Source organism: Rhinatrema bivittatum, chromosome 1 (genome assembly GCF_901001135.1).
Source record: "Rhinatrema bivittatum chromosome 1, aRhiBiv1.1, whole genome shotgun sequence".
Taxonomy (NCBI): Eukaryota; Metazoa; Chordata; class Amphibia; order Gymnophiona; family Rhinatrematidae; genus Rhinatrema; species Rhinatrema bivittatum.
The window spans coordinates 485215854-485239234 of record NC_042615.1 but is presented as its reverse complement, the minus strand read 5'-3'; the positions used below and the strand labels follow the sequence as shown (position 1 = coordinate 485239234).

The 23381-nt window shown below is 47.7% G+C and overlaps 1 protein-coding gene across 1 annotated transcript in view; it reads right to left on the bottom strand.

Annotated features, from left to right (window-relative positions):
• LOC115094585 (FYVE, RhoGEF and PH domain-containing protein 1-like) overlaps positions 1-22658 on the bottom strand; it is a 35783-nt gene extending 13125 nt beyond the window's left edge. Inside the window, exons 1-5 of the mRNA XM_029607799.1 lie at positions 22507-22658; positions 22285-22423; positions 21399-21457; positions 20953-21099; positions 20455-20531 (exon numbers count right to left, since the gene is read on the bottom strand). Coding sequence (XP_029463659.1) covers positions 20455-20531; positions 20953-21099; positions 21399-21457; positions 22285-22423; positions 22507-22608 — 524 coding nt within the window. The 5' untranslated portion in view covers positions 22609-22658. The remainder of the gene's footprint in view (positions 1-20454; positions 20532-20952; positions 21100-21398; positions 21458-22284; positions 22424-22506) is intronic.
• Positions 22659-23381: the final 723 nt, after the last annotated feature.

The window sequence follows — 23381 nt, the reverse complement described above, 5'->3', positions numbered from 1 at the left end:
GTCTTCGCTTCCAGATAAACATCATCAATTTACACTACCACCCCGCAAAACACTTCTCAGATATAGCTACTAGTACAGTTTGAAATAAATAACATAAGCTCGGTAAGACATTTATTTTATGTTTAAATGTTTATTAATTTTTCAGCACAATCAGGCACATTGTACATGAACATATTAAGAGAGGAACAAAAACATAATGGGGAAACACTGGTTGACTCTTCCCAGTGTCCCCAAATAAGTACACGCACCATGACATTCTACCCCCTACAGGAACTGGGCAATCAGATAGAAACCCTTGGTTGCCCAAATCTTAAGTCTTATGAGAACTCCCTGCAAATATTTCATACTGCCCACCAAAGGTAAAAACTGGGAAACATAACTCTAACTTTAAAGAAGCACAGAAATAGCACCATGATAAAATCAGAGGAATAGCTAGGAGGCAATCTCTCAAATAATTCAGGATGTCCGTCAAAGCTGGTTCCCAATAACCAGTCTGTCACATGGCGTAGATTGCAGGCCACATTGTACAGCTTCAAATCCGCTAAACCTTGCCCCCTTTGGTCCTGCTTGCGTCGTAACTTAACCTAGGGGATACATTGTTTCTTATTCTTCCAGACATAACGCCTTATCAAAAATTCCAAATGAGAAAAACTTACGCTTAGAAAGGTAACAAGGAATGGTTTGAAGTAGGTACTACCATTTAGGCAAGAGAATCATTTGAAATAAATTTATTCTCCCCAATATAGAAAGAGGGAAGTCATGCAAAGCCCGTAATGTCAACTGGGTAGACTGAAATAACTAATCTCTACAAGGTTAATTTTCAGAAGTTAAGTCAATAGACAGAGTAATACCCAAATATGTGAATAAGCCATTAACCCACATCATCAGAAAGTGCCTAACCCAATTGCAGCTCAAATCCCTATTTGTCGGGAGTGTCTCACACTTGTCCAAATTCAATTTGCAACAGGAAATTTTCCCTCCTACTTGTAGAGGTAAGAGTGGCCCAGGTACCTCTAAAAACCCTGCTGGGTTTTCATGTTGTTGTTATTTGGGGGTAGGCACTGATGTCTCTGGTTCCTTTACCTGCCGCAACTCTGGTATAGTTGTGATGGCTGTGGCCGGATTTGCAGATAAGGTGGTGGACAATACGATGAATATGGCTTGTACAGCTGTCTTTGGAAATAGGTCTTTCTGAATGATGGGTAATACTTTTTACCCAACGATTGATCGGTGAGAGACGCCAGGGACAAGACCGCTATGTTCTGCTCCTTTAATTGGGCTACAGTTTCACGCAGCTTATCTCCAAAGAGGGTGCCTGGAAAACAGGGGAGGTCGGCCAATTTCTCATGGATGTTTTCTTGAATGGCACTGGCCTGAGCGACTATGGCTCCCGCTGTGGTACGAGCAGAGGTTTCGAAGGCCTCATATATTGTACGTAATAAATGCCTTAGTCCCTCCTCTAGGTCGTGAAATTGTTGAGGTGAGGCCTCATCTGGTGAAGTGGTGGTAAAGTGGGGCTTGAGTGACTTAAGGCACTTGTAAAGATACTGAGAGATATAGAATTGGTGCTGTTGGATCTTCGCATTCAGCATATCCGCCTGGAATGCTCTTCTGCAGAAAGTCATCCAGGTACTCACAAGTCATGCCCTGGAGGGGTATTTGAATGAAGGTGTGATTTTTTAGCCGACTCAACCACTAACGAAGCGTGTGGGAGCTGGACCACGCTGTAGAACGCAGATTGACGCATCCGGAACTTGAGGTCTGTCTTCCGTGAGGTCACTTGCCCCGAGAAGAGGGTCTCCCAAGCCTTTGTCATGACTGCGTCTAGCACCGCGTGGGAAGGCAAGGTGGTTGGCTCAGCCAGCGCTTCGAAGATCTTCAGGTTCCCTAAAACCTCAGCGCGAGGGTCTGGCACCTTTCACATTTCAATGTTGAGCCTGGTGCCCACCTTCTCCACAAATTTTGAATAGGAGAAGTCTTCCGGAGGGGAGGCTGGCTCAGGTCATTCCTCTGGCGGGTCAGATGGGTACCTTATCGAGGAACCCGATGACATAGGAGGGGAAGGGAGGGCTGTGGGGAGATGTCAGGTTGTGGAGAGTGCCCAGGAGCCGGGCTGCTGGACTGAGGATCGGGACGGATGTCCCCTTGTGGAGGCAAAGGTGGTCTGCCTTGGGGGGAGTCTTCGCATGGGATAGGGCAGAACTTGCTGCTTCCCTGATCCTCCACGGAGGAGAGGAATTGGGTCAAGATCTTAGATATTTGTGACATCGCCTGTGAGGCCAAGGCCCCGCAACCCAGACAAGGTGACGAGTCATTTGCTGGGAGATTCCTTGGTGGCAGTGCTGTGAGCAGGATGTCCAAGTCAGGATCTCTGGGCCGGATTTTTGCCCATTCCACTGAGGAAGACCTCGTGTCTCTTTTGGTGGGGCTCCTGCAACTGCCCCGCCGACCGCTTCTGACTGGCGACTGATGACAAATCGGAGTAGACACGCTCCGAGGAGTGAGAGGAACCCGTGGATATATAGTCAGATGCCGGCTCACCACCAGAAAAAACGAGATCCACTAAGTCAGGGGTGAAGGCCCCTTGCAGTTCCACAGCCAGAGGTGGTTTCTGGGAGGACTTCCCAGTTGAGGGGCTGAAGGTGGGTGAAACCCAGCTATCAGTAGACTCTTTTTGCATCGAGGTGTACAGCACAGCGTGGGTTGGTGTTGGCGTTCGTGTCGACGGGCTGTCCCACGTCGATCCAGATGACTTTTGGTGATCGTGCATTGATGCGTCGAGCGGCAACTCTCCCCTGCACTTTGACTTAGACACATGCGTCTATGGTGTTTCACGCGCATGGTGCTCTTGGCGTGCGGTGTGTCGGTCGGCTGTGTCAGGGCTTCAACTCTGGACGACTGCCTCAGTGATTGGGTCGGTGCATCCCCCGATGCTCCTGGATGGTCTGGGGGCATTGAAGGACGGAGTGGGGCTGGCCCACCTAACCCCATTGTATGTCTGGCAGACCCACGGAGGAGGCCCTCTTGGATTTTTTTAGGTCGATCCAGATGGGGCCCCGGAGACGAGTGAGCCGACAAGTGCTTTGAGCTGAGGGCATAAGACCCCGGGTTTCCCTCAAACAGCTGGGTGATTTTGGCAGCGCGTTGACGTTGAGCCTGGGGGACATGCGGCCACAGTCCCTGCAAGCTGCCTGGTTGTAGTCCAGGCCGAGGCATAAATAACAGTAATTATGGCAATCGGTGGCGGACATAATCTTACTGTACTGGCAGAATTTAAAGCCAGGCGGTTGCGGAGGCATTTTCCTTCTTCCTTTTTTTTTTTTTTTTTTTTTTTAACATAGCGGGATCTCTGAGGAGAGAAGAAAAGGGAAAGGACGCGTGGGAAAGGATGCATAGCTGCACACAGAGCAAAGCTCTGTCATCTTTGAGAAGCTCCACCTAGCCATCCCGGAGGGACATCCCCAGACAGCATGGCTAATTCATCTTGCTTATCTGTGGGAAAAATTCCAAGGTTTTTTAACATAAAACTCCATTCTAACCTATCAAATGCCTTTTCTGAGTCCAAGCTCAGAAGCATTGACAAGAGACAATGACACCTACAACTGATCAAATGACACCTACAACTGATCAAAGATGCTGCTATACGTCCTAGCTAGGTAAGATTACCTCTATCCCACCGCTGGAGATCTGACACTTTTCATCCATGTTCCCCATAATTCAACTGAAACAGATCAGCCAAATTATCTCCAATCTTCACACCCAAATACTTAACCCTTGCCTTTACCACCTTAATAGGATATTTTTCTTTAAGGCGTCCCAACTGCATCTCCGACAAGGAGATATTCATAAGCCTCCCCCCGTGCTTCCGGCCTTGCTGCAGTCCCCGGCGTTCCCGGTCCAGCCACCACATCCATTGCTTCTCGACGGGCCTCTCCGCATGGCCCAAGGAGAGATGCTGCTACTCGGCACTGCACCCCTCCCTAGGTGCGCGCGCATCACTGTTTAAGTAGGGACCGCGGCAGGAACATAGCCGCAGCCCCGGATGATGACATCAGCAGAGCTTCAGTATTTAAGCGCAGGTTCCGCTCCCTAGCTTTGCCTTTTCAACAGATCTCCTCGCTGGTCAAGTACTCGTTGTCTCCTAGAGGTTCGTTTCATTCCTGCGTTCCTGTTCCTCGTTTGTTCCTGGTTCCTGTCTCCTTGTTCCTGTCCTGCTTCATACCTCGGATTGCCTACACGGACTTTGACTCTGCTTCGCCTGACCACGCCATTGACTCTCTCCAAGTCCGGACCTCTGCTTCGCCTGACTACGCTATTGCCTATCTCCAGACCCAGACCTCTGCTTCGCCTGACCACGCCACTGACTCTCTCCAAGCCCGTACCTCTGCTTCGCCTGACTATGCTATTGCCTATCTCCAGACCCAGACCTCTGCTTCGCCTGACCACGCCATTGACTCTCTTCAAGCCCGGACCTCTGCTTCGCCTGACTACGCTACTGCTTATCTCCAGACCCAGACCTCTGCGTCGCCTGACTATGCTATTGCCTGTCTCCAGACCCAGACCTCTGCTTTGCCTGACTACGCTACTGCCTATCTTCAGACCCAGACCTCTGCTTTGCCTGACTATGCTATTGCCTATCTCCAGACCCAGACTACTGCTTCGTTTGACTACGCTTGACTTTCTCTGTGATCAGACCTCAGCCTCGCCTGCCACTGCCTCCAGATTGCTGCCAGCCCCGACTCAAGCCTGTTCCTTGACGCCTCTCCAGCTTACTTCCTGGACGTGGTCCATTCAGGCTTCGGCCCACTCTTGCTTGGGTGCCCCCTGCGCGCTTCGTTCCTTTGTCGCCTGAGTCTCCAGGACACTACCTTGTCCAGTGTAAGACTGTTCTCTCTCTCACCTGCTGTCTCTGGGCTGAATCCGATCTCTACATCTACTACATACAGAGGCCTACCTAAGCCCAGCCGGCCCCGGCACCCAAAGGCTCAACCCGCGGGGAATGAGGGCTGGTATTGATGAAGCTTCAGCTGGCCTCTGTTCACCAGCCCACTCCGCCTGCCGAAGGTGGGGACCCATAGGTTCCTACCTGCGGGCTGTGTCAACCCCACCTCGGCCCAAGGGTCCACCTCCGACACAACACCCACTTTATCCAAAAGTGCAAAAAGATAATCCCAATGCACCATATCAAATTACTTTTCGGCATCTACTGTTAGCAGTACCAAAAGGTATACAACGATGTTTATCCCACCAAATTAAATTAATAACCCTCATGACATTATCTGCTGCTAATCTCCCAGGAATAAATCCCGTCTGGTCTGGATGAATCAAGGTCCACATTAGTGGCCCCAACCTAGCTGCCAGTACTTTCGCTAATATTTTTAAATCTATGTTAAGTGATATAGGTCGATAAGACCCACATAGAGTTCCATCCCTTCCTGGTTTCACCAAGACTGTAATCCCCATGTGGTTAGAATCCTCTGCTTTGAAGTTATTCCCCAGCAAAAAATTAAACACAACCACCAGGGAGGGAGCAATCTTGGAACACATTTCCTTATAGAAACTTGCAGAAAAGCCATCTAAGCCTGGAGCCTTGCCTTTTTTAAGATCTTTTATCGCATGTTCCACCTCAAAGACAGTAATCTCTTTATGAATCCTCTGTTGAACCTTCTCGTCTACTTTAGGTAAATTAATACCTTCCAGGTATCCAGTAATATTACCTGGGTCTATACTTGCCTGTTTAGCATATAGCTCTGCATAGAACTGGGAGAACCATGCTTCAATAATCTCATTATCAAACACCATCTTTCCAGCCCTATCCTTAATCTTCAAAATTTGGTTTTGCAATATCTTCTCCTTGAGGTACCTCGTCAAAAGGCAACCAGCCTTATTACTCCCCTCAAAATACTCCTGCTTCAATTTATCCAAATGAAAAAGAATGGTCCATTCATCTAATTTTTTTTTAACTCTATCCTTAAGGACTCCAGCTGGACCCCCAACCCTGACCCAGGATGCCATTTCTGTTGGAAAAATTTGATAAATTAGAATTACATCAGGCGAAGTCTAGCAGCATCTCTCTCTTTTTTCACATGTAAAGCTCTTGCAATTAATTTACCCCATACAACTGCCTTCAGGCAATCCCATACTGTTACCTCCACAACCTCCCCATTATCATTCTTGGCTAAATAAATCTTGTATGTCTCCCCACAACTTTTCATAAAACTCCTGATCATCCAATAAGCTATCCTTCAATTTCCAGAATTTTGTCCCAGACTGGCAGCTCCCCACTTGCAGCGATATCCAAATAGGGCCATGATCCGACCATATTATAGGGCTTATAACAAAGTCCCCAACTTGATTCACCAGTGCCTTATCCACCAAAAAGAAATCAATTCGAGAATATACTTTATATTCTAAGGCTCATAATTATGTTCTATGGGATGCATCAACTGCCATATATCTATTAGACCCCAGTCTACCATCAACACTTTAAGACATTTCCTATGTGAATTGGCAGCTACACCTCCTCCCTCCCCCCCCCCCAATTGTCTAAGTAAGGGTTTCTGGTCATATTAAAATCCCTCCTCCCAAGAACTATATGCCCCTCAGCCCAGGTAACCAGGATTTTCAATAGCTTCACAAAAAAGGCCCCCTGGCCAGCATTAGGAGCACACACATTCACTAAAGTAAACATCTGCTTATTTAATCTTATTTTAATGATAATATAATGACCTTCTGTATCTCGCAATATAGCTTGGACATCCACCAGCAAATTTTTGAGAAAAGAATACCCACACCACTATATTCACTGAATACCGAAGCTGAGGCAAAGAATTGAAGAGGAAAGGCTTGAGAAGCCATCAATCTCATGTCTTTTTCACAAGTGCGTTTCTTGACAAAAACATATATCAGCTTGCACATGGACAGCGTCTTTAATCAGCAACTGAATTAACTCAAGAGATAGCGGACAGGATAAAACCAGTTAAAACAAAAACTATTAAAGCCACAAAGAGTCAGAATCCTTGGTTTCATAACCAAGTTGGTACGGCTAAAAAAAAAATTCTTAGAAGCAAAGAGAGAGCGTGGAGAAAAAATAAATCCGAGCACAATTTGGGTAATTACCGTGCAAACCTTGCTTATTATAAGAAGCTCATAAACAAATGCAAGAAAGAATATTACATGAATACAATTCAAATCTCCTCTCACAATCCAAGAACATTATTTAATATTGTAAAAAATTTGACTAAGCAGACAGTAGTAGACAAAGACCACCCTCGACGAAGCCGAATGTAATAATATCGCAAGATTGTTTACGGATAAAATTGATAATGTATCTGCTGGGTGGGATGGATCTCCACCCCAAGAAATCTGCATGCAACCAAAGGAAGTGTCCAAATGGGTAACATTTGTGGAAATAACATCACTTGAAATAGAGTCTCTCATTAAGCACCTAAACCCTGCAAAACATCCCGTGGATAACATCTCAATTATAGCGTTAAAACCGATAGCGAACATTATTGCGCCTTATATTACTAATATAATTAATGCATCCTTGAGGGAAGGGCACCTACCAGACATATTAAGGGGTGCAATAATTAAACCGATATCTAATCTCTCTTTTTTATCTAAACTAATGGAAAAAGTAGTACAGAAGCAGCTATCAGAGCATTTAGAGGATAATGACATCTTATATCCAAACCAATTTGGTTTTAGGAAACACTTTAATACAGAAACCTTACTACTAACTTTAAATGATACTGTGCTAAGAGGATTTGACAGTGGACAAAGATATCTGTTAGTCCTGCTAGACCTCTCCGCCGCCTTTGATACGGTTAATCATGCTATTTTACTGAAAAGACTCTCAGAATTTGGGATAGATGGTACTACCTTCAATGGATTAAATCTCATCTAACAGATAGGTTTTACCAAGTACAAGTTAAGAATAAAAGATCAGACAAGATAACCCTAAATATAGGAGTACCACAGGGCTCAATTTATCGGCAACTTTGTTTAATATTTATATGTTGCCATTATGTCATTTATTACAAGGACTAGGGTTAAATGTTTATGTTTACACTGATGATGTTCAAATATTAATACCAAGAAATGATACATTAGAAAAAACCCATAAATTAACAGTAATGTACCTGAATATCATTAAGCAACTTCTAAATCTTAAATATAAATAAGAAATTATTTTATTAGAAACAAAACAGTCTAATGACAGACAAACAACACTTACTATGCAGGATAACATTCCAATTATGCTAACTGACAATGCACGGGATCTGGGAATAATCTTGGACTCAGAACTTACTTTTAAGAAACACATTTCAGTTAAAATAAGAGAAGGTTATAATAAATTGTTGACACTCAGGCGATTAAAACCTCTCCTTGAAGTAAATGATTTCAGAACTGTTCTACAGGCTTTAGTATTCTCTAGTACAGACTACTGCAATTCTTTGTTATTAGGCCTACCGTTATCAACTATTGGGCCACTTCAAGTTTTGCAAAATGCTGCAGCAAGAATATTAACTAACAGCAAAAAAAGAGATCATATTACTCCAGTACTGTTTGCCTTACACTGGCTTCCCATCGAATTTCAAATACAATTTAAAGTGTTGTGAATTTTGCATAAAATGATATATGGTGACCAGAGAATGACTGAAAGTGGTGGTTCATTTACATACACCCCAGAGGAACCTGCGATCAGCAAACAAGGGTTTGCTTACAGTACCATCTGTAAATTCAGCTAACTTAAGTCAAGTGAGGGACAGCGCTCTTTCAATAGCAGGTCCGAAACTTTGGAACTCACTCCCAGTGGAACCGAGATTACAAGCAGATGTAAAATTGTTTAGAAAAGACCTGAAGACATGGCTGTTTGGTATTGCTTTTAAGGATCTGGAAGGAAAACAGGCAAATAACTCTTTTATTTAACCTTTTTATTACATTTTATTTTAATTTCCTTTAAATAATTTTAGTATACTATTTTCTTTAATTTTACTCTATTTTATTTAAGATGCTGTATTGTACCCTATTTGTTTTTAGTTAGGTTATATTTATGTATGTATTCTGTAATCTTTTAAATAAGATGTAAACCGCTATGACGGCTTGACTGAATAGCGGTATAAAAATCTTAACAAACAAACAAATAAATAAATAAACTGCCTCTTGACATAAGTATTTAAACCCTAATATTTACGGACACTTGTTTAACCGGTCCCATCTAGTCTGATAATCACATATTATGTGCAAAAGAACCCAAAATGAAATCTAAAAACCAGACAAATAAGCACATACTGTGACAGAAACCATCATTGCTTGAAATTCCAATCTAACTTTCAGGCCGATATAGAAAATATCATGGGAGAACGGGCGCTCCTGGGTGCGAGATCCTATATTTAAATGAGGGGTCCCGCTAAAGGAGGCACCAGGGACGATCACGCACCCCTAGCGCCTCCTTGGCCAGGAGAGGTGGCTTTGTCAGCGGGTTCGGGAAACTGACGCTCAATTTTACGAGCATTGGTTTTCCAAACCCGCTGACAGCAATCGGTTAGGAAAAAGGACGCCGGTAAAATTGAGCACCCATTCTCCTAACTGGACCGGCCGGCATGTTTTTTTTTTTTTTTACATTTTTGGTTCCTCCATCTTAATATTGCTAGGATCTTAAGTCGGAGGCTGTACAGAAAAGCAGTATTTTCTGCTTTTCTGTACACTTTTCCGGGCTGCTCATAAATAAATGCCTGCCCTTGGGCAGATGTTATTTATGAGCATAAAATATGCGCACATTTTACTTTTTGAATCCCGGGTGAATGACTAATAGCGCTCATCACATGCATTTGCATGTGATGAGCGCTATTAGTTTTCAGGGGGTTTGACCGCACATTTTCGAGGCGCTAAACCTCTTACAGCATAAGGGGTAATAGACACCCCTCAAAAACACGTGGCCAAATGTGTGCTGAACAGTGCGCACGGCCCAGTGCACTTTACTGAATCGGCCTGTTTATTAGAAAAACAGACTACTCCTCCCCTACCCTCACTGTATAGACTCTCATCCCTCTACCCCCACCCCACTCTCCCAATCCCCTCCTACTAACCAGACAAACACCTCAAGGAATGACATCTCCCATGCTTCCTCCAAGCTGAAACTCACTCTTTGCTCCCTACACTCACTCACATGGCTTTACCCAGGGCAAGTCTTGCCTCACAAATCTGCTTCACTTTTTTGAAGGAGTTAATAAACATGTGGATAAAGGTGAACCGGTAGATATAGTATACTTGGATTTTCAGAAGGCGTTTGACAAAGTTCCTCATGAGAGGCTTCTAGGAAAAGTAAAAAGTCATGGGATAGGTGGAGATGTCCTTTCGTGGATTGCAAACTGGCTAAAAGACAGGAAACAGAGAGTAGGATTGAATGGACAATTTTCTCAGTGGAAGGGAGTGGACAGTGGAGTGCCTCAGGGATCTGTATTGGGACCCTTACTTTTCAATATATTTATAAATGATCTGGAAAGAAATACGATGAGTGAGATAATCAAATTTGCAGATGACACAAAATTGTTCAGAGTAGTTAAATCACAAGCAGATTGTGATAAATTGCAGGAAGACCTTGTGAGACTGGAAAATTGGGCATCCAAATGGCAGATGAAATTTAATGTGGATAAGTGCAAGGTGATGCATATAGGGAAAAATAACCCATGCTATAGTTACATAATGTTGGGTTCCATATTAGGTGCTACAACCCAAGAAAGAGATCTAGGCGTCATAGTGGATAACACATTGAAATCGTCAGTTCAGTGTGCTGCGGCAGTCAAAAAAGCAAACAGAATGTTTGGAATTATTAGAAAGGGAATGGTGAATAAAACGGAAAATATCATAATGCCTCTGTATCGCTCCATGGTGAGACCGCACCTTGAATACTGTGTAAAATTCTGACGCCGCATCTCAAAAAAGATAGAATTGCGATGGAGAAGGTACAGAGAAGGGCTACCAAAATGATAAGGGGAATGGAACAGCTCCCCTATGAGGAAAGACTAAAGAGGTTAGGACTTTTCAGCTTGGAGAAGAGACGGCTGAGGGGGGATATAATAGAGGTGTTTAAAATCATGAGAGGTCTAGAACGGGTAGATGTGAATCGGTTATTTACTCTTTCGGATAATAGAAAGACTAGGGGGCACTCCATGAAGTTAGCATGGGGCACATTTAAAACTAATCGGAGAAAGTTCTTTTTTACTCAATGCACAATTAAACTCTGGAATTTGTTGCTAGAGGATGTGGTTAGTGCAGTTAGTATAGCTGTGTTTAAAAAAGGATTGGATAAGTTCTTGGAGGAGAAGTCCATTCCCTGCTATTAAGTTCACTTAGAAAATAGCCACTGCCATTAGCAATGGTAACATGGAATAGACTTAGTTTTTGGGTACCTGCCAGGTTCTTATGGCCTGGATTGGCCACTGTTGGAAACAGGATGCTGGGCTTGATGGACCCTTGGTCTGACCCAGTATGGCATTTTCTTATGTTCTTATGTAATGCTCAAACAGAAAATCTCCCCAGTCCTCCAAAGTAATCTTACATTTTCATACTCTAACAGCAACTGCAAAGACCACTCCCTTATAATTCCATTTCCTTTTTTTTTTTGGGCTTAGTTTACTCTTTTTTTTTTTTTTGTTCCATGTCCCAGAGATCACACATAAGCTCAGTCAAACTTTTAGCAAAGAATGCCGCCAACATCCATTTTCCCCGACTGTGAAGGATGGTCCTCTCATGTGTCCACAGCTTTAACACGGGAAGACACTCCATTGATAATGAATTGTAAACCAAATGGAAACAGTCATTTATATTTATAATTCTCTTTATGCAGCACTTGAAGAATTTCCTTAAAGTCTCGCCTTTTCTTAATCATTGATGGAGACAAATTCTGAAAGATCTCCACTTTATGGCTCTGCCAGATGATCTCTCTCAGTTTCCTGGCTTGGTTCAAAACTTTTTCTTTCACAGCAAACTGATGAAAGCAGATGATATCCCTAGGTATATTTCCCCTGGGTTTCACCAGAGCTCTGTGCACTCTATCTAGTTCAATCTAAGATAAGGCCACAGCCCCAGCAACCATATTTAGGATTTCCTTGCAGATATTCACCATTACTCTCGCACTGTCCTGAAATTCCAGGCCCTCAGAGACCCCTCGAATACAAAGATTGCATCTTCTGGATCTGATTCCAGGTCTTCAATGTAATCTTTAAGAGCCGTGTTGTCATCCCACAATGTTTGCAGCAGCTTTTGGCTCCATTCTAAATCTTCCGCATGTTCCTCAGGCAGTTCTCAGTGTCCTTCACTCTCGCTCCGAGATTGGCACATTCTCTGTGCACTTCGCCAACCATGCTCAATATTTCAGCCTTAATTAAGCGATCACATATCCTGCCAGAGCTCGGTAAACCACTTTTGAAAGTCCGCCCTGGTAAGCGATTGCCTCCGAATACTTATTGCCTCTCCAGATTGATCTGCATCATCATTGAGGCCTACAAGGGCAGCTCCATTTTCTAGGCTCACCACATCCTCTGATCTCATGCCAGCCGCCGCGTATGAAAATTGCTTTAAATCGCACATCTTCTTTCAGAAAGACATAATGCTAGATTCTCTCTTTTCAACAAACCTTTTCTGCTGTATTAGGTAAGTGGGGTACTGCGATTGAGGACGAATAATGTTGCTGGGTTTGGGAGCACCACTCTCACATGTCCAACTACATGGATGATGTTAATTTCCTGACCCATCTCTCATCCTTTGTGAAATGTCTTGTAAAAATTCAGATACATTATCATAACCAGCTCACCTTTATCTACACGTTTATTTACACCTTCAAAAAATCTAATAGATTTGTAAGGGAAGACTTCCCTTTGCTAAAACCATGTTGACTCTTCCCCATTAAGCCATGACTATCTATATGGACAGTAATTTTAAGAATGGCTTCTACCATTTTCCCTCAGGCTCACTGGTCTATAGTTTCCTGGATCACCCTTGGAGCCTGCTTTAAAAACATTGGCCACACTTCAGGTATTGTGGCTGGTTACAGATTACTAATAACAGGTTTGCAGTGTCATGTTTGAGTTCTTTCATTTTTGTGCCACTTCTTTGTTCCTTTTTGATGATTGCTATGTACTTTATGAGGTGGGGTAACCAGATCTATACACAGTTTTCAAGACATGGGCACACCATGGATTTGTGTAATAATAGAATGACATTTTCTATTTCCTTAATGACTGCTGATACTCTACGTGCCTGTTTTTTCCTCTTTTGGCTCTTGCAACCAGTGGCTGTGAAGAACAAAGTGCCATGCTAGGTCAGACTAAAGGTCCATCGAGCCCAGCATCCTGTCTCTGACAGTGGCCAATCCAGGTCACAAGTACATGGCAGATCTCCACTTATCTCTATCCTAGGGATAAGCAGACCCCGGGAGACGGCAGCCTGACCGGTGAGGTCCAGTCCCTCCCCTTCGGCCGTAGCCTCAGAGACACTTCCATTCCTCTGCACAGGCTTAAACTAAACTAGAAAAAAGAAAAAGAAAAAAAAAAAAAGGTAAGGCTGCGAGCGGATGATTACTTTGACCACGTCTTGCTGTTAGTTTCCCGCTCTCTTCCTCCCGGGTATCTGAGACAATCTTTTGGGGGTTCTTTCTTTGGCTGATGCTGTTCCCCCCCCCCTCCTTCCATGCCGTGTGTGACACGATGTGCTGCCTGCGAGGAGCCAGCTGGTTGGCTCTCCCACGATAATCTATGTTCGAGGTGCCTCCCAGGCGGGGAGGGTCTCTCGATGGCAGCGGGGAGGTCAGGATCCAGGTCTCATGCTTCGGCCGGGCAGCTGGGTGCTCCTGCTAGTCGGCCAGCCCCGTTCTTGCTTAGCGCGGGAAAGGCGGCCATCTTGGATGTTGCTTCATCGGCAGCAGCATGGGGAGGGGATTCTTCCTCGCTGCTTTTTCCTCCCAATTTAAGTCCTGAGGTTCCCTTGGACGCTCGGCAGGACCTGCAGGACAATCGAGTGACCCCTCCCGTGGGGGCTTTACCACCTCCAGCTCCATTTTCTGCAAATTTTGAGCTTTTAATGCACAAGGCTTATTTAGCCAGTCTCACTCCCCAGGCTGGGGCTGTCCGTCCCGGAGCTCATCTTCAAGGGACAGAGCCTCCTCCCTCCAAGGATTCCAAGATCATCGGAGACGCAGGAGATTAACAGGATTTGTACAATTCAGGGCCAAGGTGACCAGGATCCAGCCCCAGACCAGGACCTCGATTCTCACCCTAGCCTGCTGGTCGAGGGGGATGATCCACGGGTGCTTCGCTTGTTCTAGAGGGATGTGCTTGACCCGCTGATTCCACGTTCTGGCCGAGCTCGGAATTACCACCCCTCAGGAGGTCCCAAATGTCTCCACCGTGGATCCTGTCCTGGCAGGCTTGCGTGCTCCAGCCCGTACTTTTCCTTTTCATCCCATGCTGTTGCAGTTGATGTTGTGAGAATGGGATACGCCTGAGGCGGCCTGAGAGTGGGGCGGGCAATGGACAAATTGTATCCGTTGCCAGAGGATTCCCTGGACCTTCTCAAGGTCCCAAAGGTAGATGCTTCAGTTTCCGCGGTTACTAAGAGGACGATGATCCCGGTTGCGGGGGCAGCGGCCCTCAAATATCTGCAAGAATGAAAGCTTGAGGTTCTTCTTAAGAGGATTTTTGAAGTTTCAGCTCTGGGGGTCAGGATGGCTGTGTGTAGCAGCCTCATGCAATGTGCGAGCCTCATGCAATGTCCGAGCCTAAGGTAGGTTTAGCAGCTCCTCAGTGCAAGGGATCTTTCTCCCCTAGAAGTGGAACAGGCGGAGCGCTTGGAGGCCGCGGTGGTGTACAGTGCTTATGCCTTATATGACCTTCTTTGGGTGTCCTCCCAGTCCATGGTCGCAGCGGTTTCAGCCAGAAGGCTGCTTTGGCTCCGCAACTGGGCAGCAGACTCTTCTTCAAAGTTCCAGTTGGGTTGCTCCCCTTAAGGGTAAGTTTTTATTCGGGGAAGATCTGGAACAGTTAATCAAGTCCTTGGGGGAAAACAAGCTGCATAAGCTCCCGGAGGACAGACCAGGGGGTCCAGGAATTGCTTTCCCTCTCCTGCTCGTTTTTGGGGTCAGCGGTGTCTGCGTCAGTCTAGGCCCACATCTGTTGCGCAGAGGCACCCCTCAGCAAGGTCGCAGTCTTGGGCTCGCTCCTTTTGTGGCCGCAGATCCACCCAAGATGGGTTCTCTCAGGGAGCTTCGGGCCCCAAGTCCACACAATGAGATAGCGCCGGCCTACTCCTCAGTTCCAGTGATAGGGGGTCGGCTCTCCCTGTTTTACGAGGAATGAGTCAAATCACGTCGGATCAGTGGGTTCTAAGCATCATCGAACACAGTTACGCTTTAGAGTTTGCTCATCCTCTCCGAGATCACTTCCTGGTTTCTCCCTGCGGTCCCCCAGTGAAGAAACTAATTGTACATCAGCCCCTCCGCAGGCTCGAGGAGCTGGGCGCCATCCTTCCTGTTCCCTGGAAGGAGTGCGGTTCGGGCCACTATTCCATGGTCCCCAAAAAGGAAGGGTCATTCCATCTGATTCTAGACCTAAAGAAGGTCAATAGAGCCCTCAAGGTGCCGCGTTTTCACATGGAGACTTTGCGGTCTGTCATCGCAGCGGTCCGCAGCGGAGAATTCCTGGCCTCTCTGGACTTATTGGAGGCCTATCTTCATATAGTGATATGCAAGGATCATCAGAGGTTCTTGCGGTTCATGATCCTCAGGAACCATTACCAGTTTCGAGCCCTCCCATTCGGCTTGGCAACCACTCCCTATACCTTCACCAAGGTGATGGTCATGGTGGCGGCTGCACTGCGGCGGGAGGGAGTCCAGGTCCACCCCTATTTGGACGACTGGCTCATTCGGGCAAAATCAGAGGATCTCTGCTGCTTGGCGGTTCAAAAGGTGCAGCATCCTCTCTGCTCCCTCGGCTGGGTGGTCAACTATTCCAAGAGCAATCTCGTGCCTTCCCAAGTCCTGGAATTCTTAGGAGCATGCTTCGATACTCAGGTTGGCAAAGTCTTTCTCCGGAGCGAGCACGCTCTCAAGTTAGTTGGTCAAGTTCAACATCTCTTGTCCCTGCAAGTTCCCAAGGTCTGGGATTATCTTCAAGTTCTTGGGTCTATGGCATCAATGCTGGATTTGGTGCCTTAGGCATTTGCCCATATGCGACCTTTACAGAGAGCTTTGCTTTCCCGCTGGAAGCCGCTCTCAGAGGAGTTCCAAGTCCCTTTGCCTCTTCCCGAGTTCGCCAGAAACAGCCTGCTCTGGTGGCTGGTCCTCGACCACCTACAGCAAGGCGTGAATCTCGAAGTGCCTCAGTGGGTGATCGTGACCACGGATGCCAGTCTCTCAGGTTGGGGGGCCGTGTGCCAATATCAGTGAGCTCAGGGCCAATGGTCACAAGGGCAAGCGAGTTGGTCCATCAATCGCCTGGAAACAAGAGCGGTGCGCTTAGCATTGAAGCGGTTTCTCCCCCTAGTCCGCAATCGAGCGGTGTGTGTACTGTCTGACAATGCGACGATGGTGGCATACATCAATCGTCAGGGAGGAATGAGGAGTCAGCAGGTAGCCTCAGAGGCAGACAAACTAATGGAGTGGGCGGAGCACCATCTGGCCAGGTTACAGGCCTCCCACATTGCCAGAGTCGACAACATGCAAGCGGATTTCCTAAGTCGCCAGCGTCTAGACCCCGGAGAGTGGGAGCTGTCCAAAGAAGCGATGTCGCTACTCTCTCGCCGTTGGGGGATCCCACACCTGGACTTTATGGCAACCCTGAACAACACGAAAGCACGGCGATTCCTCAGTCGCAGATGGGAACATGGATTGGAAGGTGTAGACGCCCTAGTCCTGCTCTACGTATTCCCTCCTTGGCCGCTGATGGGCAAGGTAATCAGAAGGATAGAGGTGCACCTGGGGCCAGTTATTCTCGTCATGCCGGAGTGGCCCCGGAGACCATGGTTTGCGGACCTAGTCAACCTGGCGGTGGATGGCCCTCTTCGTCTCAGACACCTTCCAAACCTGCTACGCCAGGGTCCAGTATTTTTCGATCAGGCGGCTCGCTTCTGTCTAGCAGCATGGATTTTGAGAGGAGAAGGCTGAGAAGAAAAGGGTATCCGGAGGAGGTTATTTCCACCCTCCTACAGACGCGGAAACCTACTTCCCTTTCCTATGTTCGGGTCTGGAAAGTCTTTGACTCCTGGTGTTGTGAGGGAAGGCTCTCCCTTCAGCGTGCTTCAGTACCTCAGATCCTCTGTTTTCTGCAGAACGGCTTAAGCAAGAGACTATCCTTCAACTCCCTCCGAGACCAGGTCGCAGCCTTGGGCTGGCTGCGAGGGCGCATTGAGGGAAAGTCAGCTCGATTACCTTATTTTTCTTTGTTCTGCAGATATCCACAAGTTTTTACCAATGACTTAAGAAACTTTGACAGAAGAGTTTATTCCTGTATATAGTTAGAGTTGCTGTTAATTGGATTCTTGCTTGATCAACCTATTGGTCTTCTATTGTTCTAATCTGCTTTGATATTCTTATTACTGAAGAGGTGCAGGTGGCACACCAGGTTATGAGAGGGTGCCCTTCAGGTTTTTCTCTGTCTCCATCTGCTGGAAAGGAGGCATAACCCCAGCAGTCTGGACTGATCCGTGGTACTACAGGAATGAAAGTTAGCAGGTAAGAACCAATTTTCCTTCTTTTTGGGGGATCATGATATAAATAGAGTACCTCCCCTGTCCCTGCTCGGCCGGTGGTAATGGAGCAAATTGCTTCTATTCTTTGCAACCGAAGCAGTGTATTTGTACTGCCTCTCACTTGCTTCAGGACAAGCAGAAAGACTCCAGGATAAAATCCAGTGAAATATTTCCCAGTTCCACGGATTCCTTTGGCTGCACGCTCCAATCAGACTTCCTCTCCCCACCCTGGTACTCCGATGTCACCATGGGAGAAAGTAGAGGAGTGGAGTCCTTGGACACCCTGGAAACAGCCTGTTTTCTATCACGTGCCTCAGAGCCATGCATCGCAGTCTGACTCCCCCCTCAGGTGCCTCTGCTGCAGGCCCTGCCGACCTTGTGACTTGTTTCCTGCTGGCCGCCTCCGTGGAAGATCCCTCTCCCCTGGATGCACAGTCCTTGCAAAGTGCAGCCGAATTAAGCCACCCGGAATACGCACCACAAGCCTTGCAAGATCCCCCGCGCTGAGAAGTCGGCACAATTAGCAACGCGCACATGGCTCGAGTGCCGCGCAGATAAGCAGGCCTGCAGCGGTGCACGCCAAAAAAAGCTCTGCCACCAGCACGAGTTGCCCTCCCCGCAAAGCCACGGTACTGTGGAGGACCCATTACTCATTCTCCCCACGGCGCTATCAGCTCCCATTGAACACACGACAGCCATCTGTTTCTTCAGGCCCCTGCTTCCAAATATTTTTTTTTTAAACTTAAAGGTACAGCGCTCCTGAGCCAAACAACCCTTCAGAAAAGAAATACTTCCCTGAATCTGGACAATGTGGGAGAGGAGATCTCGGAAGGAGTGATGGAGCCAGTCCCCTAGCTATCAGTCCTTCTGGATGTTGCGGGCAGAGAACAAACAGGGATCACCAACCCCCTGCTCGCTCGGCTTTACCTGAGGGATGGCCCACGAAGGTGCCTAACATCTCAAGGAGCATCTCTTATTCTAAAATCTGTCTTCTTTCCTAACTCGTTAATTTTTGTTTAATTATCTATCAGACTTCAGGTTTGCACCTTTACCATCTGCTGGAGACAGAGACATACTGGGGGACTGCAGGTGGCACTCTTGGTTATGTAGTAGTGCCTGAAAGGTTTTATTTTCTGCCTCCATCTGCTGGTAGGGATGCAAAACGTACTTGTCTTGTCTGATCTGTGGTATGAACAGGAAATAATTGTTCCCTATTTATCCATTCCACTTTACTCATGATTTTATAAATCTCAATCATATCCCCCCCCTCAGATGTAAAGAGCGCTAATTGGGTTAGCCCTTTTCCATAAAGGAGCTTTTCCATTTCCTTTATCATTTTTGTTGCCCTCCTCTGTATCTTATGTTCACTATGTCTTTTTTGAGACGGGCGACCAGACCTGCACACAGCACTCAATGTGCAGTTGCACCATGCAATTTATACAAAGACTAGCCGTTAAGCCCGTAACAACGGGCTCGGTCCGTTTCCTTCCCACTCCCTCCCCCTCATTCTCCCTCCTCCTTCACTCTCTCCCCCTCCTCGCATTACTCCTCTCTCTCTCAACCTTCCCCCTCCCTCTCCTCATCCTCCCTCTCCCCTTCCCTCCTCCCTCAACCTTCCTCCCTCCCTCTCCTCTTCCTCCTCTCCCCCTCCGTCCCTTCCTCACTTCCCTCACCTCCTCTCACCTCCTCTCCCCCCCGTCACATTCCTCCTCCTTCCCTCTCATCACCTCCCTTCACCTTCCACCTTCCCTCCCTCCCTCCCTCCCACCTTCCCTCCTCCTCTCTCACCCCCTCCCTACCTTCCCTCCTCTCTCACCCCACTCCCTCTCTCACCTCCCTCCCCTCTCTCACCTCCCTCTCTCACACCTCCCTCCCCCCCTCTCTCTCTCACCTTCCCCTCCCTCTCCTCAGTCACTCCCCCTCTCTCAATCCCCTCCCCTTTAAGATCATCCACAACCGGCAGATCTCGGGGGGGGGGGGGTGGGGTGTCCCTCCCCGCGCGTGCGGCGCCGCTACTTCTCCTCCCGCTCCTGCCGGCAGATCTCGGGGGGCTGTCACTCCCGCGTGCGCGGCGCCGCTGCTTCTCCTCCCGCTCCTGCCGGCAGATCTCGGGGGGCTGTCACTCCCGTGCGCGCGGCGCCGCCGCTGCTTCTCCTCCCGCTCCTGCTCGTCATCACGGCTGCCGCCGCCGCCGCCGCTCCTGCTCCTCCCACTCCTGCTTCGCGGCCGCCGCCGCTCCTGCGGCCCCACCGCCATTTTTTCGTCGCTGCTGCCGCCGCTACTGCTCCTCCCGCTCCTGCGGCCCCACCGCCATTTTTTTTTTCGGGCACGCACGGGCATGCGTGGTAGAGCTGCTCTCTACTGCGCATTTGCGGGCCGTCGGTCAGAGCCCATTTATAAGGTAGATATTATGATATTCTCAGTTTTTGTTCTCAATTCCTTTCTGAATTAGTCTTAACTTTCTATCTGCCTTTTTGCCCCACCACCACACCCCAAGCCAAAGATTTCAAGGTATTGGCCACAAGGACTCCAAGGTCCTTTTCCTGGGTGGAAACTTCTAACATGGAACCCAGCATTGTGTTTCTGTAGTTGAGATAATTTTTCCCTTATGTGCATTAACTTTGCATTGGTCCACATTAAACTGCACCTGCCATTTAGATGCCCAGTTTCCTGGTCTCAAGGATGACTTACCTCCATGCTGTCCACGTCATGCGAGCACGCACGCTGAACTTCTGACCAATCAGGCGCAGCTTCGGCACGCAGTACAAGAGCCGGTCATTAAACTGTAAACAAAGATTTTCATTCTGAGACTCCGTCTCCACTACAGTACATCTGTGGTGTATTAGTATGTGCATGGGATGTTGGCTATTAGTGGGAGCGGGCCCGAGGGTGCGCCTGTGGTAGATATACACAGTGCACAGTCCATCTCCTGATGAGGTTCCACGAATGTGGAGCTCCACGCTCAACACATTTCCACACAGCTAAGATCTCCTTCACTCCTAACACTGAGAGACTCTTTCCATCTTGCCCTGGGTGTCTCCCTCCCTTATTTATTTTTTTGGGGGGGGGGTAGGGGGGAACGCCCCCTCTCTTAGGGGGCCTGACAATTACCAGTATTAGGTATCTGTCCTGGGTCATCCCTCCCTTTTTTTGGGGGGGGGGAGGGGGAACGCCCCCTCTCTTATTAGGGGGCCCGACAATTACCAGTATTAGGTATCTGTCCTGGGTCATCCCACTCTTGGCAGATAGCTTGAGGATATGGCCTTCCTTGATGAGTTCGTTAGTGGGGCTGACAATGTCTTCCTCCCCTCCTAGGAGCTCGTAGACCTTAAGCAGCTTGTGCATTCTTTCCTGCAAGAAATGGAGAGAAAAATGAAGGAAGGAGAGGTGTCCTCTATGTGCTCCCTCTTACTCTGTCATCCTGTTGTAGAATCCATTAAAGATAAACCACATCCTGCATTTTATACACCACTCTCCCGCTACAGCACATATTAAAGGGATTTTAGCCGCTGTATTATGCAGGAGCAGAGCTAGGAGAGGCAGAGCAGTTCCACCGAGGCATTATCAGAAGGCTCCGTTCTCATAGTTACTGCCCCCTTTAGCCCGTCTATCACTGCTGCCAATCCCGGAAGTACAGGAAGCCATCTTACCATCTTGCGAATGGCTGCGTTGGAGTGCTCTGCTGCAGTAGCAATCAGCTGCAAGGACTCTGCATAGCACAAGGGAAGGAGAAAAGTCAGCCTGTGGTATCACTAGATCCCCAGCCCACCACACTCACAGGATCACCACCAGATGCTTCCCATCCCAGTCTTTTTTACCTTACACTCCTGCTGCAAGCTGGGACTTATCATTCACATAACTTGCAAGTTCCCTGGTAACCTGGAGCTTTGCAAGTGACAGATTCCTGGTGTCAGGCCAGGAGAGAGACAGGGACAGTGCCTGGAGCAAAAGACACATAGAAATGTGCCAGAAGCAAAGGAGAGACATAGATGTGCCAATAGAAAGAGAGAGACACAGAGATAATGCCTGAAGCAAGGGAGAAAGATAGAAACATGCCAGGAGCAATGGAGGCACATAAGGATATACCAGAAGTGAGGAAAAGAGACAGACATTGTCTGGCGTGAGGAAGACACACAGAGATAGTACCTAGAGGGAGAAAGACTCAGGGACAGTGCCTTGAGGGAGGGAGGGAGTCAAAGGAATAAGCCAGGCATGAAGGAGAGACACTAGGATGATGCCTGGAGGAAAGGAGGAACACAGAGATGGTGCCTGAGCGAAAAGAGAATCACGGAGAGACAGCATCTGCAGGAGGAAGGGAAGGACTGGCCACTGCTGACTCCCTTCCCCCCACACCTCCAGGACAGGAATGAATCTGCAGTGATTCATTCCTGCCACTAGGTTAGGCAGTGAATCTCTGCAATTGCTCCAGCTGCAATGCTGATACCCCAGCAGTGCAAAGCTACCCCTTCAATTCCTGGTATGTTATAATAAAGTGTGCCCTCCCTCTCCCCATCCCAGTAGTGGGGAGGATCTCACTCTCAGCATCTCCATGATCAGGGGAGTCCTGGGGCAGGTTCAACAGATAGTCCTTCAGCAGCAGCTCATAGCGTGGAATCCTCTGCACTGGCTCCAGCATGTGGTGCTGTAGGGTCAGGCTCCCACAGGCCTCCTCCCTCTGAAAACACAGAAGACAATGTGATTGTGCAGTTCTTAGCAGCAGCAGTAGTAAAACAGTACAGCCCTTCCTTCCCTTCTCACCTGCACTTCATGAACGATGACCTTGAACTGAGATGACCTTTCCAGCCAAGCATTAACCAACTCCATAGCCCTGTCAAAGTTCTTCACATATTCTCCATACATCTTCAAGAAGGGGGCCAGCTTCTGCAGGATGTCCCCGATGCGGGGGTTACTGTCCCTAAAGGGGGTGGGAGAAGAAAAGCCCATCAGCACCTGCGGGAGGACAGTTCCCTCCTAGTGGCCTTGCCCTGCAAGGGGGGGGGGTGGGGGGGAATGATTCTCCTCCACTTTCAAGGTTCATTCCTTGCTCACATGGCTTCTCCCTGAGAGTCAGGACAGGAGGAGTAAACAGCCATGAGAGGGTGCTACCTCAGACAGGTGGCAGCCTGCTGATATCCTTCATTTTCCACACCTCAGACGAGCACTCACCCATCTGTGTCCCTGACCTCCCGCACCTCAGACGAATGTCCACATCTCAGATGAACATTTTTCCACACTTGTGTCCCTGAGCTCCTAAGCCTCAGACAAATGTCCACCTACTGACATCCATGAGCTTCTAGGCCTCAGATGGACGTCTGCTTGCCCACAAATCCGAGCTCCCACATCCATACCAGAGTTCCTACATCTTGACAAATGTCCACCTACACACTTGCATCCCTGAGTTCCCACACCTCAGATGGGCACCTACCCATGTCCCTGAGCTCCCGTATCTCAGATGAGCACCCACATCCCTCAGCTCCCATGCCTAAGGCAAGTGATTCTGGCTGGTGACTCATTCTATTTTCCTATTTTGGTCTGAAAGCTTCATGTATGATGCACTTTTGGTACAGTGTATCCTGCAGCATCAGATATCCCCTGTCCCGGACCCGATCAGCTGGGTCAGGAGAGGGGATTAA